The sequence below is a fragment of the Microtus ochrogaster genome, linkage group LG9 (genome assembly GCF_000317375.1).
Source record: "Microtus ochrogaster isolate Prairie Vole_2 linkage group LG9, MicOch1.0, whole genome shotgun sequence".
NCBI classification, from domain to species: domain Eukaryota; kingdom Metazoa; phylum Chordata; class Mammalia; order Rodentia; family Cricetidae; genus Microtus; species Microtus ochrogaster.
The window spans coordinates 160,720-179,854 of NC_022034.1; the positions used below are offsets into that span (position 1 = coordinate 160,720).

The 19,135-nt window shown below is 35.1% G+C and overlaps 2 protein-coding genes across 3 annotated transcripts; one reads left to right on the plus strand and one right to left on the minus strand.

The window, feature by feature from the left end:
* Window positions 1-3,437: 3,437 nt before the first annotated feature.
* LOC101989984 (olfactory receptor 4P4) lies at window positions 3,438-4,367 on the minus strand. The gene has a single exon (XM_005363443.1). The coding sequence runs from the start codon at window positions 4,365-4,367 to the stop codon at window positions 3,438-3,440; it is 930 nt and encodes a 309-aa protein (XP_005363500.1).
* Window positions 4,368-10,524: 6,157 nt separating this feature from the next.
* Window positions 10,525-16,064, plus strand: LOC101990276 (olfactory receptor 4C13-like). 2 transcript variants are annotated; one of them, XM_026787417.1, is made up of 2 exons: window positions 10,525-10,535; window positions 15,149-16,064. In XM_026787417.1, the coding sequence occupies exons 1-2, from the start codon at window positions 10,525-10,527 to the stop codon at window positions 16,062-16,064; spliced, it is 927 nt and encodes a 308-aa protein (XP_026643218.1). The 2 variants fall into 2 exon arrangements, with proteins under 2 accessions (XP_026643218.1, XP_005363501.1); XM_005363444.2 differs by lacking the exon at window positions 10,525-10,535 and having other exon boundaries at window positions 15,135-16,064.
* The last annotated feature ends 3,071 nt before the right edge of the window (window positions 16,065-19,135 follow it).

The following is a 19,135-nucleotide window of genomic DNA, read 5'->3' on the forward strand; positions in this document are numbered from 1 at the left end:
ACTGCGCAGTCTGAAAACAATGGCAGGAATCCGCCATGCTCTTCAAAAACAAGAAGACTGGGCAGAAATGTTTCGAATATCTTTACTGGACTGAGTTCCTCTCTCATTGATTTATCTATTTTTTTTGTTTGTTTTTGTTTTTTCGAGACAGGGTTTCTCTGTGGTTTTGGAGACTGTCCTGGAACTAGCTCTTATAGACCAGGCTGGTCTCGAACTCACAAGATCCGCCTGCCTCTGCCTCCCGATGATTTATCTAATAATTGAGTTAATTGTTTCAAACTAGCTAGTGCATTTTCAGTGCCAGTCCTGCTGGCCTTGGGGAGATCCCAATAGATCAACTCCACTGTCTCAGTGGGTGGGAGGCCCCCTCATGGTCCTGAGGTAACCCAGACCCAAAAAGATGAACATGGGATGCACTCACTCATAATTGGTTTTTAGCCATAAATATAGGACATTGAGCCTATAATTTGCGATCCTAGAGAAGCTAAATAAGAAAAACATATAGTCATCCTCCTGGATATTGGAAGTAGATAAGATTTCTGGGCAAAAATTGGGAACTGGGGGTGGGGTGGGATGGGGGAAAGGGGAGGTGGGGAGAGACAAGTGAGAAGGGGAGGATGGGGAGAGCTTGGGGGAATGGGATGGTTGGGATAATGGAAGGATGGATATGGGAGCAGGGAAGTATATATCTTAATTAAGGGAGCCATTTTAGGGTTGGCAAGAGCCTTGACTTTAGAGGGGTTCCCAGGGGTCCAGAGAGATGTACCCAACTAGGTCCTTGGGCAGCTGAGGAGAGAGAGCCTGAAATGGCCCTATCCTATAGCCATACTAATGAATATCTTGCATATCACCATAGAACCTTCATCTGGCGATGGATGGAGATAGAGACAGAGACCCACATTGGAGCACTGGACTGAGCTCCCAAGGTCCAAATGAGGAGCAGAAGGAGAGAGAACATGAGCAGGGAAGTCAAGTTCGAAGGTTGCTATCATCGTTTACTGTTGGGACCAATTGGAGTCCTGGCCTTCAGCTGCTCTTCCCTGCTAGAGCCTTCTGATTGAAGTTAATAAAAGCAGTGCCTTCCCTAGAGGATCAGAGGATGGGATTTTCACCTGTTGGCCATTGACTGCTGGGTATGTAAGCCTCCCATGGTGCTATTACAGTGAGGCTTTGTACCAGTGATTGGAGGTCCGTGTGTCTGTCTGTCTCTGTGTTTCCTCAACCTCCAGCCCCTAGCCCGAAGCTCGCGAACTGGATTCTAGCACGTTGAGTGCAGACGGGGGCGCGGTGCACGGCAGTTTACTTTGTGTTGCTATTATAAAACACCATGACAAAATCCAAACTTGGAAAGAAAGGTTTTATTACATCTTACAGGATAGAGCCCATCATTGAAGGAACAAGAACATGAAGTCAGAAAGGGCACACAGAAACTGAAGCAGAAATCATTGAAAGGTGTTGCTTACTTGCTCGTTTTCCAAGGCCTATATGGCATGTTATTTTATACATGGCCACCTTCATAGGGATTTCCATGCCTCTCTGAGTGAGAAGAATGCCTTCCCATCAATCGCTGTTTCATGGACATCATTACGGGGCAATGTGCTAAAAACAATTCCACAACTGGGATTCCCAGGTGACCAGTTCATAACAATTTTTCAAAAAATAATCAGCACAGTAGCATTTTATTTATCTTTGCATGGTGTTATAACCTGAAATGTAACACCATTAATGAAAACCCAGAGACATATATTGAGGTTCAACTTGAAGACCAGAAAAGCAAAGCAGTCAAATATTTGCTATTACCTCAACCTCAGTCTAAAAATGATAATTCTGCTTCCAGGAAGTCTCATAATGAGACTGCCTGAGAGGTGTCTTTTCCTGTCTTTGATTCCTCTCTAGTGCTGGGATTAAAGGTGTATACCACTATTGAGAAGTTTCTATGGCTAATTATTGTGACTACTGGGAATAAAGGTGTGTATGTATGGCTTTCTGGTCTCTATGGCTGACCAGGGTGGCTGTTTACTCTCTGATCTTCAGGCAAGCTTTATTTCTTAAAATATAATTGAAATATCAATACAATGAAAAATATATTTTAAAATAGTTTTAATAAAAAGCTATGTAAAACTTATGACAGCTGCTTTATGGCTACATATAAACATATATAGAAATATTATCTATACATTATATATTACATATAGATGTAAATATGTATATGTATATACACCCACACATATACACACACAAACAAACATATAAATAAATATGTATATAATTTTTGAAAGTAGGCCTACTGGCTGAAAATGTTACTCCTAAAACTATAGAATTTCTTGCAAAAACTCCGTTATCAGGAATGGAAAACCTCCATTTGAATTGCTGGTCATAGAGTACCTGAAATCCATGAAAGTATGTGGTATTTCTATTGTTTTTGGTGCTTTTTCAGAAAAAGAAGGTAAAACTCAATTTTTGAAGATATCTAATTCTTTGAACACATTATTTGAACAAACTGATATGTACGCATGACATGAAAACCTCCTCACTAAGGACTAGCTCTAGACTAGTTTCAGGAGGAGACATGCAATCTATGAACAGTGACTAGGAAACTGTAGTCCTATTCTTCTATACTGATGTCTGCAAAGCACAAATATTAACAGATGACAAAATATTCCAAAGACTGAAATAGTATCACATGTAGGGGGAACCAATGTTCCCCTAATTGAACTTACAGTCCACTCCATAGGAGGAATTCATGTGTGATCTTGTAAATTTAGCTAACCACGCATGTATTATGAAGCCATGTAACCTAGATGAGACTTTATTACTAGCCATATACTAAGACAGAAAAAAATGCCCATTGAATTCTAAATACTTATCATTATATCCACAAGAGTGCATCTCTCACCTCCTATCAAGGAAATTTCTCTTTGCAGCAAACCAACACCATTGTAAAAACTTAAATTGTGAAATTATAGAGATCAGCAGACATTCAACTACCAGCCCCCAGTTAACATATTTACAGCAGAATCCCAACACTTAAATCTCACGAAAATCACAAACATGGGGTGGAAAGATGGTAAGAGGACAATGACAATGTGAGAAACTTTCTTAAAACAAACAAACAGGATCATAAATAGGAAGGGAGACAAGGGATTGGATCTGGGCTGAACTTGAGGGAAAAGTTGGATACAGTCAAGATACATTGTATGAATTTCTTTAAAAGAATAATAAAATGTATTACTTTTAGAGGAAGCTTATTTTTATCACCAGAATACAGTCCTAATGATTAAATAAATTTAAGAAGGCTTATGTGAAAAGAATTCCCACATTATTGATGAAGAGACCATGTAGAAATATAATTTAAGAGCGGACATGCTATCTATCCACTTACCTTTCCAAAGACTAATAAAATGGCCATACATGCCTTGCCTCATGGAACAAGTCATTTACCTCCCTTTCAGAAACACTGGATAACTCCAAACTTTCTGTAGGGCGTTCTTCATCTCCTTGTTTCTCAGCGTGTATATCAGAGGGTTAAACATTGGAGCTATTATGGTGTAGAAAAGAGCAAACACCTTATCTTCCGGGAATGTGGTAGCTGGTCTGATGTAAATGAATAGCGCAGGAGCAAAAAACAGGATGACAACAGTTAAGTGGGAACTGCAAGTAGACAGAGCTTTGCTTCGGCTCTCCATAGAGTATGCCCTTATGGTATACAGTATAAAAAAATAAGACAGTACCAAAACAACAAAAGTAACTAAAGCAATTAAGCCAGAGTTAGCAATAACTAAGAGACCGATTATGTGTGTGTTGGAACAGGCCAATTTCAACAAAGGGTACACATCACAGAAATAGTGATCTATCTCATTTGGGCCACAAAATGGTAAGAAGAGAGCGAGAAGAAGCTGACTAGCTGAGTGCACAAATCCCCCAGTACAACAAGCCATGATGATCGCATTACACCTGTGCCTGCTCATGATTATGGTATAATGCAGGGGTTTGCAAATGGCTACATATCTGTCATAGGCCATCCCTGTGAGAATAAAGATTTCAATTCCTCCAAATAAATGAGTTGTAAAGAGTTGTATCATGCAATTATTATAGGAAATTAGTTTCCTTTCTGCCAGTAAGTCAGTCATTAATTTAGGGGTTACAGTGGATGTGTAGCAGAGATCAGAAAGTGACAGATAGTTGAGGAAGAAATACATGGTTTGGTGAATGAGTTGAGTGCATGTGATAGAAACCATTATGAGTACATTGCCCATCCAAATAGTAGTGTAGCAAAATAAAAAGAAAACAAAGCAAATGACTTCAGTGTTCTTATTTTGGGAAAGTCCCAATAGAATAAAAACTGTGATGTTACTGCTTCTATCCATGGTGCCGTATAGAGAGAAAATGCAGGTCACCTGAAATGACATAATTGAAGAATTTATGTTTAGAAGTGTCTGCTAACAGCTTTATGAATATATTCTTTCTGGTGTGATAGCTAGGCCTAACTTCCTTCAGTCAAGCAAATCAGATAAAAATCTTGGGTTCAGTTGCAATAGTTTTCAGGATTCTGTGAAAACATAACATCTGGTTTAAAATAAATCTTAAATTAAATAGAGATTGATTTTCTATAATTGTCCATTATAATTGTACAAATCCATATTTTCTGTGAATTGTGGAAATCACAAAGATTGTCAGTAGAATATAAAATATGTCCTGCTCTGATTCTACTTATAGAACTCACAGAATAACATAGTGAATTTATTTGTAAATTCTACCAGCATTTTCATAAATATTATTATTTACGTATTAAAAAACACAACAGCGTTCAAGATATTAAAATATTTTGAACCTAGTGTTCTGCAGTCAAGTTCCCAATTTTGTTCCTTCACAAAAAATTGAGTCTAATTTTAACAACTAAAATTTATTAATAGTGTATCTCATTATCAGTCAATAAAAATCATAAAAACTTTGGCTACATGAACTATGAAAATTATAGTAGATAGGTTCCAGATGTAGTACTAGACTGCTTGAATCATGGACAAGGCTGACAGTGTGTACATTTAATCTTAATATCTTAAAATTATATATATATCTTAAAATTAATTCTTGACAAAAAGTCTCAAAATATTAGCTTTAATGTGCATTTTTAGCTCTAATTTTGCATTCAGATGTTAACTGTTATAAAATTGTTTCTATTCTTTGATATATTATTAATTAATACTACCATTCACATTAATAATAATTGCTTTTTTATTAAAAACAAAGTTTCACATGGTTTCTTCTCCCCTAACTTTTCCCAGATCATTGTCACTTCTTCATTCATCAATACCATTTCATTTTTCTCTATTAAGAGAACAAACAGGTAAGCAATTAAAACAAAAAACAAAGACAACTTAAAAAATCCCCCCCAAAAAATGGATATCTTAAAAAAAGAGAGAAAAGAAGGAACTCAAACTCCCCACACATACACATACACACCCCAGGAAGACACTCAAAATTGGAAACTGTTATATATAAGCAAGAGACCTATAAGAAAACAATGCCATACAAATCAATATGAGGCAAAAATTGTACAAAATTCCTTCGATTCCTTGCTTTTTATGATACTGATTATGAAATGAAGATTTTCATTTCCATAGTCAAATTTCAAGAAGAATAGACTAAATGTACATAAGATTTTTAGAAGTAAGTTCTAATCTTTCTCCAAAACAGGTAATAGTAATATTTTGCTATATAACAGGAAAATACATTTAATTATTCTAAAACTAGGTTAGTAATATAAATTTTCATAAACACACACTTTTGTGATTTGTACATCTGTAAGTTGCATAAATATTTCACACACACATTGTGTTATTAAAGTTTATAGAATTCCCAGGCAGAAATAATCTGATGCTCTTCATTAATTTATTAGGCACTTATTAGAATATACTGTTGGAAGCTGAGTTCACTTGATTCAGAAGATTATTATAGTTGATGTTTAACTTTCTCCCTAAAATTTTGTTTTTTAGTTTATAAAATATTTTTATTTATTAATATTTATATATTAGAATATAGTTACAACATTTTCTCCCTTCTCTTCTTTTCTCCAAACCCTCTATAAGCCCCTCTTTGCTACCTTTCAAAATTGTGGCCTCTTTTTCATTTTGATTCAGCCCTTTTACAAATGTAGGCATAGCGAGTTTAATTGCTACTGTATTAGTGTTTTAAAGCCTTAATTGTAAAAATTTAATCACTCCTTATAGTTAGATATCTCCTTGGTTACATGTGGCAAATTAGTAGCTAACTTCATATATAACCCCTGTTAATTTAAATTTAAAAATAAATTATTTGTTTTAAAAAATTTAAAGTTGAAATAAAGACATACATCTTACTTTATGGTTAAAGACAGGTTCTGATTATCAACTTTCATAATAGATGAAAGAGATTTATTAAAAATGATTTTGTAGTAACAGCATTGTAATAGTATTGATGTGCCACTTAAAAGGGTAAATAAAGTTAGCTATAATCTCATCCTGAAAGACACTTATGCATGATAACACAACCAGCATATAGCCAACTACATCTTGAGAGTTTTCTGATCCTATATCCTGAATTCATCACTACCTCTTTATATGCCCTGTTCAAAGGCAAGAAAAAGTAGAGATAAACTGAACATTAATTCTGTATCGCCAAATTTTGAATTTTGTATAAATGTTTGAATAAGTCAAGCAAACAGGTACATTTTCTGAATTTCAATATTTGCTTCATAGTCAATTATTTTAAACAGGAAATCTTCAATTAGAAAATGAGACTATGAACTAATTTGAAGTCTGTATACACACCACAGACAGAATCAGTTCTTAGATTCATAAATAACCCTGGAAAATCACTGGTGCATAGTTCTTAAAAGGTTTTAGATAACAATATCTCTTAGCTTCTCAAGGATGATTAGTCATAAAGAAAAGTAAGGCTTGATGGGAGAAATTTGAGATTAGGTCATAATAATGACACTTCTAAGATTTGGGACTTAGTCCATAAAATTCTTAGTCTATAAAATGAAGGAGCTACAATGATACTTACAATTCTTTAAGTATCCTTTCTACACAAATTACTAACGTAGAAGTAAATCTATTTTCAGTATCACAAATTTATGAGCAATAGAAGATAATGAAATTGCTTACTTACACATGTGCTACTCTTATTTTAAATATGTTGTTTTGATTTATAATCAACTCTGCTCCCTTATTAGGGAATAAGTCATATAACTTTAGATTATTATTTCCTTGTAACTTCTTACTTGAAGGCTTCAACACAAATAACGATATTTTACCAAGCTTATGTATTAGGAAATTAAAAATTTAATAAATATATGTCACATATCAAACTACCAAGCCCATAATTATAGGACACTCTACAATTTAGAGAGAAAGCATTTGAGTCACAAATATATTGTTTTGAAAACACCATAGAACCATTTTACTTCTTACTACTAAGCATTTCAAATTCAGCTGTTAAGCAATATTATTTGGGCAAATATTATTTCTTAAAGATACATTTTAATTTCATCTGAAGATAGTAATTATAAAAAGTTTATCATTCACGTATGCTCATTACCAACTCACCAGTTAGCAGCATCCTTTTATATACAAAATGTTTGAGAAAAATCTGAAACAGAATTATAAATGTTCTGTAAAAAGATTGTTTCCCATTTATGACAAAATTTTATTGACAGGAAATTTGCTGATTATGCAATTTGAGTTTCTTTCTCCTTTATTATACGGGAAGGAAACTATAGTTATACTCATGCTGAGAACTAGTCTCAAGCAGTGCACACAGAACTTTTTATCATGTTCTCTGGGGAGGTGCTATGAGTTCAAGTGTGTTTTATGTATTTAACAATTCCAGAAGTGGAGTCCAGGGAAATGCATGTGACAGGCAAGTGCTCTGATACAGAGAGGTGCCTTGGTGTCTTTTGTGTACCAACACGTTACTAGTCAGTGGAGAAAAATAGATAGTGAATACTGAAAATAATAGGCAGATCAGAACCAGTGTAACTCATTTATAAATGGATTTTTACTCATTGTCTAAAACAGATACACAAAAGATGCCTAACTCTACAAACAATATAGATATTTTGCATACAAAGATTAGTGTAGCCTCCACAACCTATTCTAATGTCACTTTACATGAAATAAGCTTACATGTCATGACCATTGGCTATATCTTAAATATTAATACTATTCTCCAAAATAAAGGAATTAATACATATAGAAAAATGCATGATTCTAGGATGAATGTGTGTCATAGGTAGGTGAAGAGAGGTTTAAGACACTTCAAGCACTGGAAATGTGTTCACCAAAATAGAAACAGAACAAAGAGCCTGATGGCATGACATGAAAATGCTCTAAATGACCAGATAGAACAATCAAAACTAATTATAGAATTTCATTAAAATCTAAAAAAATAAAGATATAGTTTATTCTAATGAAGAAATAAATGGATAGATGAATAAAAGCTTTTAAAACTTTAGTTCAAGCAATTTACTGGAACAATGTGGGTCTCTGATTCTATCTCCATCCATTGAGAGATGAAGGTTCTATAGTGATATGCAAAATATTCATCAGTATGGCTATAGGATAGGGCCATTTCAGGCTCTCTCTCCTCAGCTGCCCAAGGACCTAGTTGGGTACATCTCTCTGGACCACTGGGAACCCCTCTAGAGTCATGGCTCTTGCCAACCCTAAAATGGCTCCCTTAATTAAGATATATACTTCTCTGCTCCCATATCAATCCTTCCATTATCCCAACCATCTCATTTCCTGAAGCTCTCCCCATCCTCCTCCCCTTCTCATATTTCTCTCCCCTTCTCCCTTTTTCCCATCCCACCCCATCCCCCAGTTCCCAATTTTTGCCTAGCAATCTTGTCTACTTCCAGTATCCAGGAGGATGACTATATGTTTTTCTTTGGGTTCACCTTCTTATTTAGCTTCTCTAGGATCACAAATTATAGTTTCAATGTCCTTTATTTATGGCTAAAACCCAATTATGATTGAGTTCATCTCATGTTCATCTTTTTGGGTTGGTTTACCTCACTCAGGATAATGTTTTCTATTTCCATCCATTTTCATGCAAAATTCAAGAAGTCATTGTTTTTTACCGCTGAGTAGTACTCTAATATGTATACATTCCACACTTTCTTCATCCATTCTTCCATTGAAGGGCATCTAGGTTGTTTCCAGGTTCTGGCTATTACAAATAATGCTGCTATGAACATAGTTGAACAAGTTCTTTTGTAGTATGATAGTGCATCTCTTGGGTATATTCCCAATCCTTTTTAAATTTATATTATTTTATTTTTTAAAGAAAACAAACTGTCTTATTTCATTTTACATATCAATCCCTGTTCCCATTCCCTCCCCTCTTCCCATTTTATTCACCTAATCCCTCTGCACCTCACCACCATCCAGTACTCAGAGAGTGTAAGGCACATTGCTTTGAGGAAGTTGCAAGGCCCACCCTACTATATCTAAGCTGAACAAGGAATCCATCCAAAGAGAATAGGTTCCCCAAAAGCCAGTACAAGCAGTAGGGATAAACACTGGCGCTGCTACCATTTGCTCCTCAGTCTTCCACAGCCATCCACCTGTCTCCCACATTCAGAGGGGCTAGTTTGGACCTATGTTGATTCCTTTCTTGTCCAGCTGGAATTGGTGAGCTCCCATTTGCTCAGGTTAACTGTTTCAGTGGGTGAACCCATCATGGTCTTGAACACATTGCTCATATTCTCACTCCTTCCACCCTTCAACTGGACTTTGGGGGCTCAGCCCAGTGCTCCATTGTGGGTCTATGTCTCTGTTTCTATCAGTAGCTGAATAAAGGTTCTATGGTGACATTTAAGATAATTTTCAATCTGATTACAGGGTAAGGCCAATTCAGGCACCCTCTCCTCTATTGCTTAGGATTTTAGCTAAGGGGTCATCCTTGTGGATTCCTCAAAATTTCTCTAGTGTGAGGTTTCTTGCTAGCCACATAATGGCTTCCTCAATCAAAATATCTCTTTCCTTGCTTTCATCTCTGTCCTTCTCCATGTCGACCCTCCGTTCCCTTAAGTTCTCCTCCCTCCTTCCTTTTCCCTTTCTCTTCCCTTCTGACCTCTCTTCTCACACCACCCCCATGCTCCCAATTTTATCAGGCAATCTTCTATATTTCACCATTTCAGGTGGATCTATGTATGTTGTTGTTGTTTTTTGTTTGCTTGCTTTTTTAGGGTTCACCTTGTTACTTAGCTTCTCTAGGATCATGAACTATAGGTTCATTATCTTTTTTTTTTTAACAGCTGGTATCCACTTATGAGTGAGTACATACCATGGCATATGGGCTTCTAATGTTCCCCCCTCCCTTTGGCTCTTTTTAAATTTTTTATTATTATTTTTTTATTAAAAATTCCTGCCTCCTCCCTGCCTCCCATTTCCCTCCCCCTCCCCCACACCCCTCCCCCTCCATCTCCAGTCCAAAGAACCCTGCTTTACTGGGTAGACAGATTTTACTGGTGTTTATCCAATGCACAATTGGTCTCAAATTAAAATAGATTTTGTAAAACTACTTTTTCATGTAACATCAAAATGTTCAAATATGTAATTAAAATTGAGAGCTTTACAGTTTTTCATAACTTTGATTTTCTATGTGTGTTTTTGAAGTCACAGCTATTTGCAACATTGTTTCTCATCTTGGATTTTCTATTCACTGTTGCACATCGACATTACCTATGGCATTAAATTCTTTTTGCATATTATTTTGCCCAAAGAAATGTTTATATCTAGTTGTAAGACATAGGATATATTCAAAGGCAAGGTAATGAAAATACAATTTAAAACAGCATTCTGTTAATGTATGACTTGTTCAAATAATCAGTTTAAAATAGACAAAATCTTTATCAGTTTGTTTTGTTAGAAAAAGTTTTGTAGAAGGACAGGAGGATTAGAAGTTTGTAGTATAAGAATGAGCACCACGTCACTCAGAAAAGCTGGAAGTGGTTGCATGTTTGTGGCCCCAGTACTAGGGTGTGATTTGTGGCTGTGGCAGAGACAGAACAGTCTTGGTAAAATATGGCAACATCCAGGTTCTGTGCTAATTGCTGCTGGTATGTAGATTCTTAACAAGAAAAACCTCAAATAAAAAATATGGAATAAAAACATAAACTTTTCAAGTACAGCAAATGCAGTTCTCAGCTGAAAACCTGCTGTTAGTCAAATAGACTTCCAGAACACCAACTTTTAAGAGAAATTCTTCATATCACAGGAAATAATGAATTCCTGTGAGACAAGTCTCAGATATAAAGCTGCAGAAATCTGAAAGCATACAGCTGTAAACACTCTTTTAAGGTTGGCCACAGCTGCTGCCTCACTGGAAGATCGACCAGGAGTGGATCCATTTGGATGTTTCGCAACTTTGCTACCTCTTATCTTGCAGAACCAGATTCAGGAAACAAAAGTTGTTTCTCTAGATTGCCCTACAAGCATCAAAGCCCATGTATTCTCTGAAATAATTTTAATTTGGGGGAATGGATGAAGAGTTTCCTTGTGAAGACACTTCTTCAACACAGGGCTATTTGACTGTAAGTTATCTAGGAGTTTCTTAGGAAATGTATTCATGTATTTCATAGAATATGAAAAGTTTCTTTTCTCTAAGCAAAGTTTCACTGAACATGGTATTGATGTGAACACTGAACACTCACAACTATGGTCAAGGTGATTCCCAACTATTAAGGTATGTTTTTCAAGTGTGCTTAATAGGTACTGTGAATTTTTTTGCATATAGGAATAATCGTCTCTCAGGGTTCACCAAATGCAGTCACAGAAGTTTTCATTTTCATTCTAATTTTTAAAATTTAAAAGATAAATATTTTATCATTATCATTAGGTATTGAGAAACTAACAAAAATAAAACAATGAATAAGACCCACCTATCTAATTTATGAAATGTTATTTTGCCCTTTGACACTTCCTTTAATAATCAGAATAAATCATGAGAATACAAATGTAGTTGGACCTCTCCCCCAAGATTACTATTAATTGCATTATTATTAAGTTCTTGATTATAAGAACAAATACAGATAAATCACGGTGAAACCCATCTCTCTGACTTCATAGAAAGTAATGATGGGGATGACTCTTCTTTAGTTCATGACAGGTTCTTCATTGCTTTGCCCACCCACTTAAGTTTATCTGTTATTTATACACAACTATACAAAAATAACTTGAAACTATATACTTGTTACCTTTGTGCATGTTTTTCTATTTTAACCAATTCTCAAAATAACATATAATTCAGGTTTTACGATACAGATAAATAATGAAGCAGCTTCATGAGGTGAGAGGTAATGAGTGTAAAATGAGAGGAGTGAAAGGAGGGAGAGCTGGCTTCTTGATTCTTTCAATTCTTAAATGGTTATGTCTGGTCACTACTGTGATAGTTCTTAGTGGGTTAGTAAAAAAAGGTAGAAAGGGAGAGGGGAGGAATGGAGGGGAGGGGAGAAAATATATAGATCAATAAAACAATCTAAAAGAGAGAATTCAGGGACCCCTCTTTATAATCATGTTAGAGAAAAGTGATCTTTAGTTAGGCCAAGATAAAATAACAAATTCCAGGCTCCAGCAGCATGTATTTCTTAGTACCTGGAATGTAAATATATCATGAAACATCTAAATGTTCACTGTCAATATTGGTTAAATATAGTTTATCCAGAGCTACTAAGTACTAGCCTCAGCACTCACACAGGCTTCAGACTTCTACAGCAAGTGAAAGCTGCCTTGGGAATAGGATCTGAGGTGTAGAACTAACTGACTCAGCCACATTGGACTAGCATGATTCTTTACTCCTTGGGATAAGAAGAAAGAAAGGGGAACAAAAAGAAGAAACACAAGGGCATAGGCGTAAGGGTAAGGGGAGGGGATAAGGCATAAGGATTGAAAATAAAGGGGTGATCTCCACAAAGCTTTTAGATTATATAGGTGTACAGACAAGTTAACAATTCCCTAGTTGATGACAATACCATCAAGTATGCATTTTCACAGACTTACAAGAAACTAGTGAATCTAGCAAGGAGACACCTTATGTCTCAGAGAGGACATGACTGTGAAGTTACCCTGTAACTGGAAATACAGCTTAGTTAGCTATTCTAACCTGCAGGCAGGCTTGATTTGCATTAACATCTTGATTTGCATTAACAGAGTCTCTTCTGAGGACACAGCTTTTGTTTCCAGCAAGGTGCCCAGGAGAGAATTTTTCTCTTTGAGGCTAATTTTTCAACTCAGGCCTTCACCTTGTATAAACAGTTAATTTCCAGTGCAATAATCCTGTTCATTGAAACCAATTTAAAGGTTAATGCAGAATATTTGTAATTTGTTAAGTCAAAGCAGAAGACCAGCAGATTACACCTTTCTGAGTCTGCTGTTAGAGCAGACATAATACCTCTATGAACCTCTGTGGGCCTCCTAACTTATTAGTGGCTGCTGTCAATAAAGAAAGTTTGTGGGGACTGATTTTATGTAGATTTTTGCTATGAGAATAGACTTGACTGAATCCTTTTCAAGCCTTTTCAGGACATCATGGTGTGTGCGGAGATATTTGGTTGCCCTACAGGAAAAGTCAGGTTTATACACTCCTGGGATACTACAAAAGGGAGAAATGCCATGATTCACAAGATTTTTACAGACTCGACAGTGACTTATTCAAAAGACAAGTGTTGCTGTAGCTCTGCAAAAAATGCATTATTCCAGGTGAAGTACACATATATACTTCCTGTGGATAGTCATGTAGAAGTGTCAACTGTACATTTACTGTATAATATTTGTGGGCTCACAACAGATGTTGTCACTCAAGTCATATGAAATAAAGAAAACTGTTAAAATTCCACAAATTATAAACTAGTATTTGTATAAAATGACATTGTGGAGTTTAATGGTAAGACTTTTAATAATAATATCTGTTAAAAATTTGCCAGACAAAATTAAGTAAGAAAAAAATCAAAGTCATCATTTTTCTTTTGATTTCCAGTATAGAAGCACTAATTTTCTGGTTTATATTATGTAACCATAAAACTCTTATACAATTATATGTTATATAATTATAAAAATAACTATATAAATTGCAGAAAAATAATGATATTAATCCAATTTCATTTACAACTGGGATTGAATAAGAAAATACACATAAGAAACTACTGCTATGAGACAGTATGTTTTGTCATTTTGTTTAATATTGACCTTGAATTTATACATGGTCCTATCCATCATTTCATTATCTCAAAAATAGACAAATTACAGCAGCTACACAGAGTTTTAAAAGTATTCAAGGAAATGAGGAATGACGTGTAGAACATAGAATGCTTTCTTATACCTTTTACAAGGGATTCATATATACTATCAAAGATTATGCATTATTTTATAGTAACTCATTTATTCCTTTATTAAGCAGTTTTGGTTATTACCCTGACTTTCTTCATGCCCACTATTGAGTTATTTTACTTTCTTATTAATATTTATTTTGAAAAAGTAAATAAAGTGAAAAATTTTCCAGATCCTGGTAATTTCTTTGAAAAAGAATCATAATTTATCTCTATTTGTTTTTTGTACAGGAAAATATCATTATTAAATGATGAAAAGAAAACATGACAAATATTAATACCTGATCTTTCTTCACTGGATTTTATTTAGAACTGAACTCAATTCTGTTTCTTCCAAGGCACTAAAGTCAATTAATTATATTGGTGTGCGGGGTTTCCTATTATCCCAGCAACTTGTTAGTTTTCAAGTTATATTTTCAAGTACCTTTTATGGTTCCTTATCTCATAAGATTAAAAACAAAACACTTTAGCTTTATATCGGTGACCATTACTTAGATCCCCCACATATTTGAAACTCTCCATCTCCAGCCTTATTTATAAAAGTTGTTTTTGTTTTGCTTTGTTTTTTATAATCTTTAATGCAGTTAACTGGGAGTCAATTTGAGTAACACAAAGAATGAAGACCTGTGAAAGCAGCACAACAATATTCACAAAACTTTAAACCTGAGTAGAATTTAAACATTAATTATGGGAAAGCAGAAGTTAAATGAAATTGATGATGCATTATTTTTCCTGACCAAAAAAAGTTATTAAATTTCCAATAAAACAGATGGAAAAAAGGAATGTGACTGAGTTTGTTCTCCTTGGACTCACACAGAACCAAAACATGCAGAAAATTGTATTTGTTGGGTTTTTGATTATCTACATAGTCTCTGTGTTCGGAAATTTGCTCATTCTGTTCACCATCATATACCATCAAATGGTCAGGTCCCCGATGTACTTCTTCCTTGCCTATCTCTCCTTTATTGATGCATGCTATTCTTCTGTTAATAACCCTAAACTGATTTTTGATTCACTTCATGAAAAAAAGACCATTCAGTTCAATGGATGCATGACCCAAGTCTTTGGAGAGCATTTCTTTGCAGGTGCTGAAATCATCCTACTTATTATGATGGCTTATGATCGCTATGTGGCCATCTGCAAGCCCCTACACTATGCAACCATCATGAACCAAGCAGTATGTAACTTGCTAGTGGGGGTGTCATGGATGGGAGGGTTTCTTCATGGAATCATACAGATCCTCTTCATTATTGATTTACCTTTTTGTGGCCCTAATGTCATAGATCATTTTATGTGTGATCTGAACCCTTTGCTTGAACTAGTCTGCACTGATACCCACATTCTGGGGCTCTTTGTTGCTGCCAACAGTGGGTTTATCTGTCTATTATTATTTCTCCTTCTTCTGGGCTCCTATGCCATTATTCTGTACTCATTAAGAAACCACAGTGCAGAAGGGAGACGCAAAGCTTTCTCCACTTGTATTTCCCACATCACAGTGGCTGGCTTTTTCTTTGTACCTTGCATTTTTGAGTATTTGAGGCCTGCAACTACTTTACCTATAGATAAGGTAGTTGCTGTGTTCTACACAATGATAACTCCCATGTTAAACCCTTTAATCTATACCTTGAGAAACACTCAAATGAAAGATGCTATTAGGGGATTGTTCAATAGAAAAATACACCCAGAAGCCAAATAAATATGTTTTGATTAAAATTTGAAAATAATTGAGCATACATTTTAGATTGATATAATATAGAACATTTAAATCATGAAGAATAAAAGAGCTGTAATTATGGGGTAGCCTTGAAGGAAGCAGAAAAAAAAATACCATAGAATGGAGAAACCAACCCATTCTAGGTTAAAGTTGCACTACTATTAAAACACACATTTGCTGTTTCTAATGCCTATTCAGCACTACTGAATTATTCTGTACAATCTATGCCTTTTGAAGTTGAGATTTGCGATTGACACCTTCCACCTAAACTCCATTAAAAATCTTTCACTAATATTTCCTGGTTTTGTGATATCTTTCTTCTGTAAATTCCCACTAACAGTAAAGTTTTATAACAGAAAAATTCATGGTTCATCTTCTTGGTCAAAGCTGTCTTTCTCAAAGGTTTTGTCAAAATTAGGTCATCCAATCTCTGCTAGTTTGAATAGTAGGATTTACATGACAAATGGCACTAGCATTCCTATTTCATTGATCCTTGAACCTCTCCTTCCTCATCTTTACATGAAGGAGATATCAACATTTGTAATTTACTCACTGTAGCCTCCTCTTTTATAGCCAAGTCACAAAACAAACACAGACCTTATCACTACCTAAGCAATGACATTAAATGAATATTTTTGTTCTAGTGAGTCTTCATTGTTAAAGCTGATTCCATATATTGGTTCCATTTTGTTCACACATATTCCTAGATAAATTGAATAAATCTTGAAGTTCTTTGAAATGTAGTACACCTGGGTAAAACTGTACTCATAGACTATTGCTTGAAGTAGAGTAAAGTTATTGTTTCAGAAAAAAAAAAAAATTAGGGTTGTGGGAGTGATTTACATAAACTATTTTCTTTAAAATTATTGAATTAACTCTTTTTATTTTGAGATTGTAATTACATCATTTACTCTTTGACAAAATGTTCAAGGAGGGCCGCTTGTTTGTCCTAATTGCTGTAATTGGTTGCACATATGTGTGACCCCAGTATTAAAGTGTGATTTGATGCTGTGGCAAATAGGAAATACTTGATAAAATATGACAACATCCAGGTTTTGTGCTAAGTGCTGCTGGTATATGGATTCTTAACAAGACAAACTCAAATAAAAAAATATGGAATAAAAACATAAACTTTTCAACTACAGGAAATTCAGTTCTCAGCTGAAAAACTGGCAAGTGTCAAATAAAGGTTCCAGAACACCAACCTTTAAGAGAAGTTCTTTCTATCACAGGAGACAATGAATTCCTTTGAGACAAGTCTCTGATATAAAACTGCAGAAATTTGAAAGCATACAGCTTTAAACACTCTTTTAAGGTAGCGCACATCTGTTTCCTCACTGAAAGATTGACCAGGAGTGGATTGATTTAGATGGTTTGCAACTTTGCTACCTCTTATCTAGCAGAACCAGGTTCAGGAAACAAAAGTCATTTCCTAGAGTCCCCAACAAGCATCAAAGATCATGATTTCTCTGAAATAATTTTGATTTGGGGGTAATGGAGAAAGAATTTTCTTGTGAAGGCACTTCCTTAATACAGTCCTATTTGATAGTAAGTTATCTAGGAATTTCTTAGCAAATGCATCCATATATTTCATAGAAAAAGTTTCTTTTCTCTAAGGAAAGTTTCACTGAAGGTGGTATTGATATGAACACTGAAATCCACAACTATGGTCAAAACCATTTCCAGCTGTTAAGGTATGTTTTTCAAATATGCTTATTAAGTACTGTGATTTTTTCACATATGGAATAATCATCACTCAATGTTCATCAAATACAGTCACAGAGGTTTTCCTCTTTATCATAATTTTAAAATTTTAATAGATAAATATTTTATCATTTTTCATTAGGTATTGTGAAACTAACAGAAATAAAGCAATGAATAAGACCCACCTACCTTATGAAATATTATTTTGCCCTTTGACACTTCCTTTAATAATCAGAATAAATCATTAGAATGCAAATGTTTAGTTGGACCTCTCACTCATAAGTCCCAGAGATTAGTATTAATTGCTTTATTATTAAGTTCTTGATTATGAGCACAAACACAGACAAATCACCGTGAGATCCATCTTTGTGGCATCTTAGACAGTACAGTTAAGGATGACTCTTCTTTGGTTCATGACAGGGTCAAATGTTTCTCCATGTAGTTGCCCACCCACTAAGCTTGTCTGTTATGTGTACACAACTTTACAAAAACAACTTCAAACTATATACTTGTTACCTTTGTGCATGTTTTTCTATTTTAACTAATTCTCAAAATAAATTACTAGGCAGGTTTTACTTTATAGACAAATGATGAAGCAGCTTCATGAGATGAGAGGTAATGAATGTAAAATGAGAGGAGTGAAAGCTGACTTTACTTGTTCCTTTCAATTCTTAAATGGTTATGTCTGGTCACTGCTGTGATAGTTTTAGTGGGTTAGAAAAAGAAGGTAGAAAGAGAAAGGGGAGGAAGGGAGGGGAGGGAAGAAAACATATAGATCAATAAAAACAATATATAAAAGAGAATTCTAGAACCCCTCTTTATATTATGTTAGAGAAAAGTGATCTTAAGTTAGGCCAAGATAAAATAACAAATTCTAGAATCCAGCAGCATGTATTACTTAGTATTTGGAATGTAAATATATCATGGAGCATCTACGTGTTCACTGAGAGAATAGGTCAAATGTTTATCTGGAGTTACTAGCCTCAGCACTCCTACAGGCTTCAGACTTCTACAACAAATGAAAGCTGGCTTGGGAATGGGATCTGAGGTGTAGAACAAACTAACTCAGACAATTTGTACCTGCATGCTTCTTTATTTCTTGGTTTAAGAAGAAAGAAGTGTAGAGAGACCCCGCCTTTTGGGGCGGGACAGCCTCCAGCAAATGTTTTTACTAATGAATTGGGACGCGCAGACTGGAGCCCTTCCTGTTTCCGGTTTACGGTGGATCGCTGAACTCCGGGTGTGTGAGTGTGTTTATATATTAAAATTGTATCTTCTTGTACCCACTGGCCTGGATTAATTAAATTCGCCTTCATTTTGGCGCTCCAACCTGGGGCAGATTTGCCCTG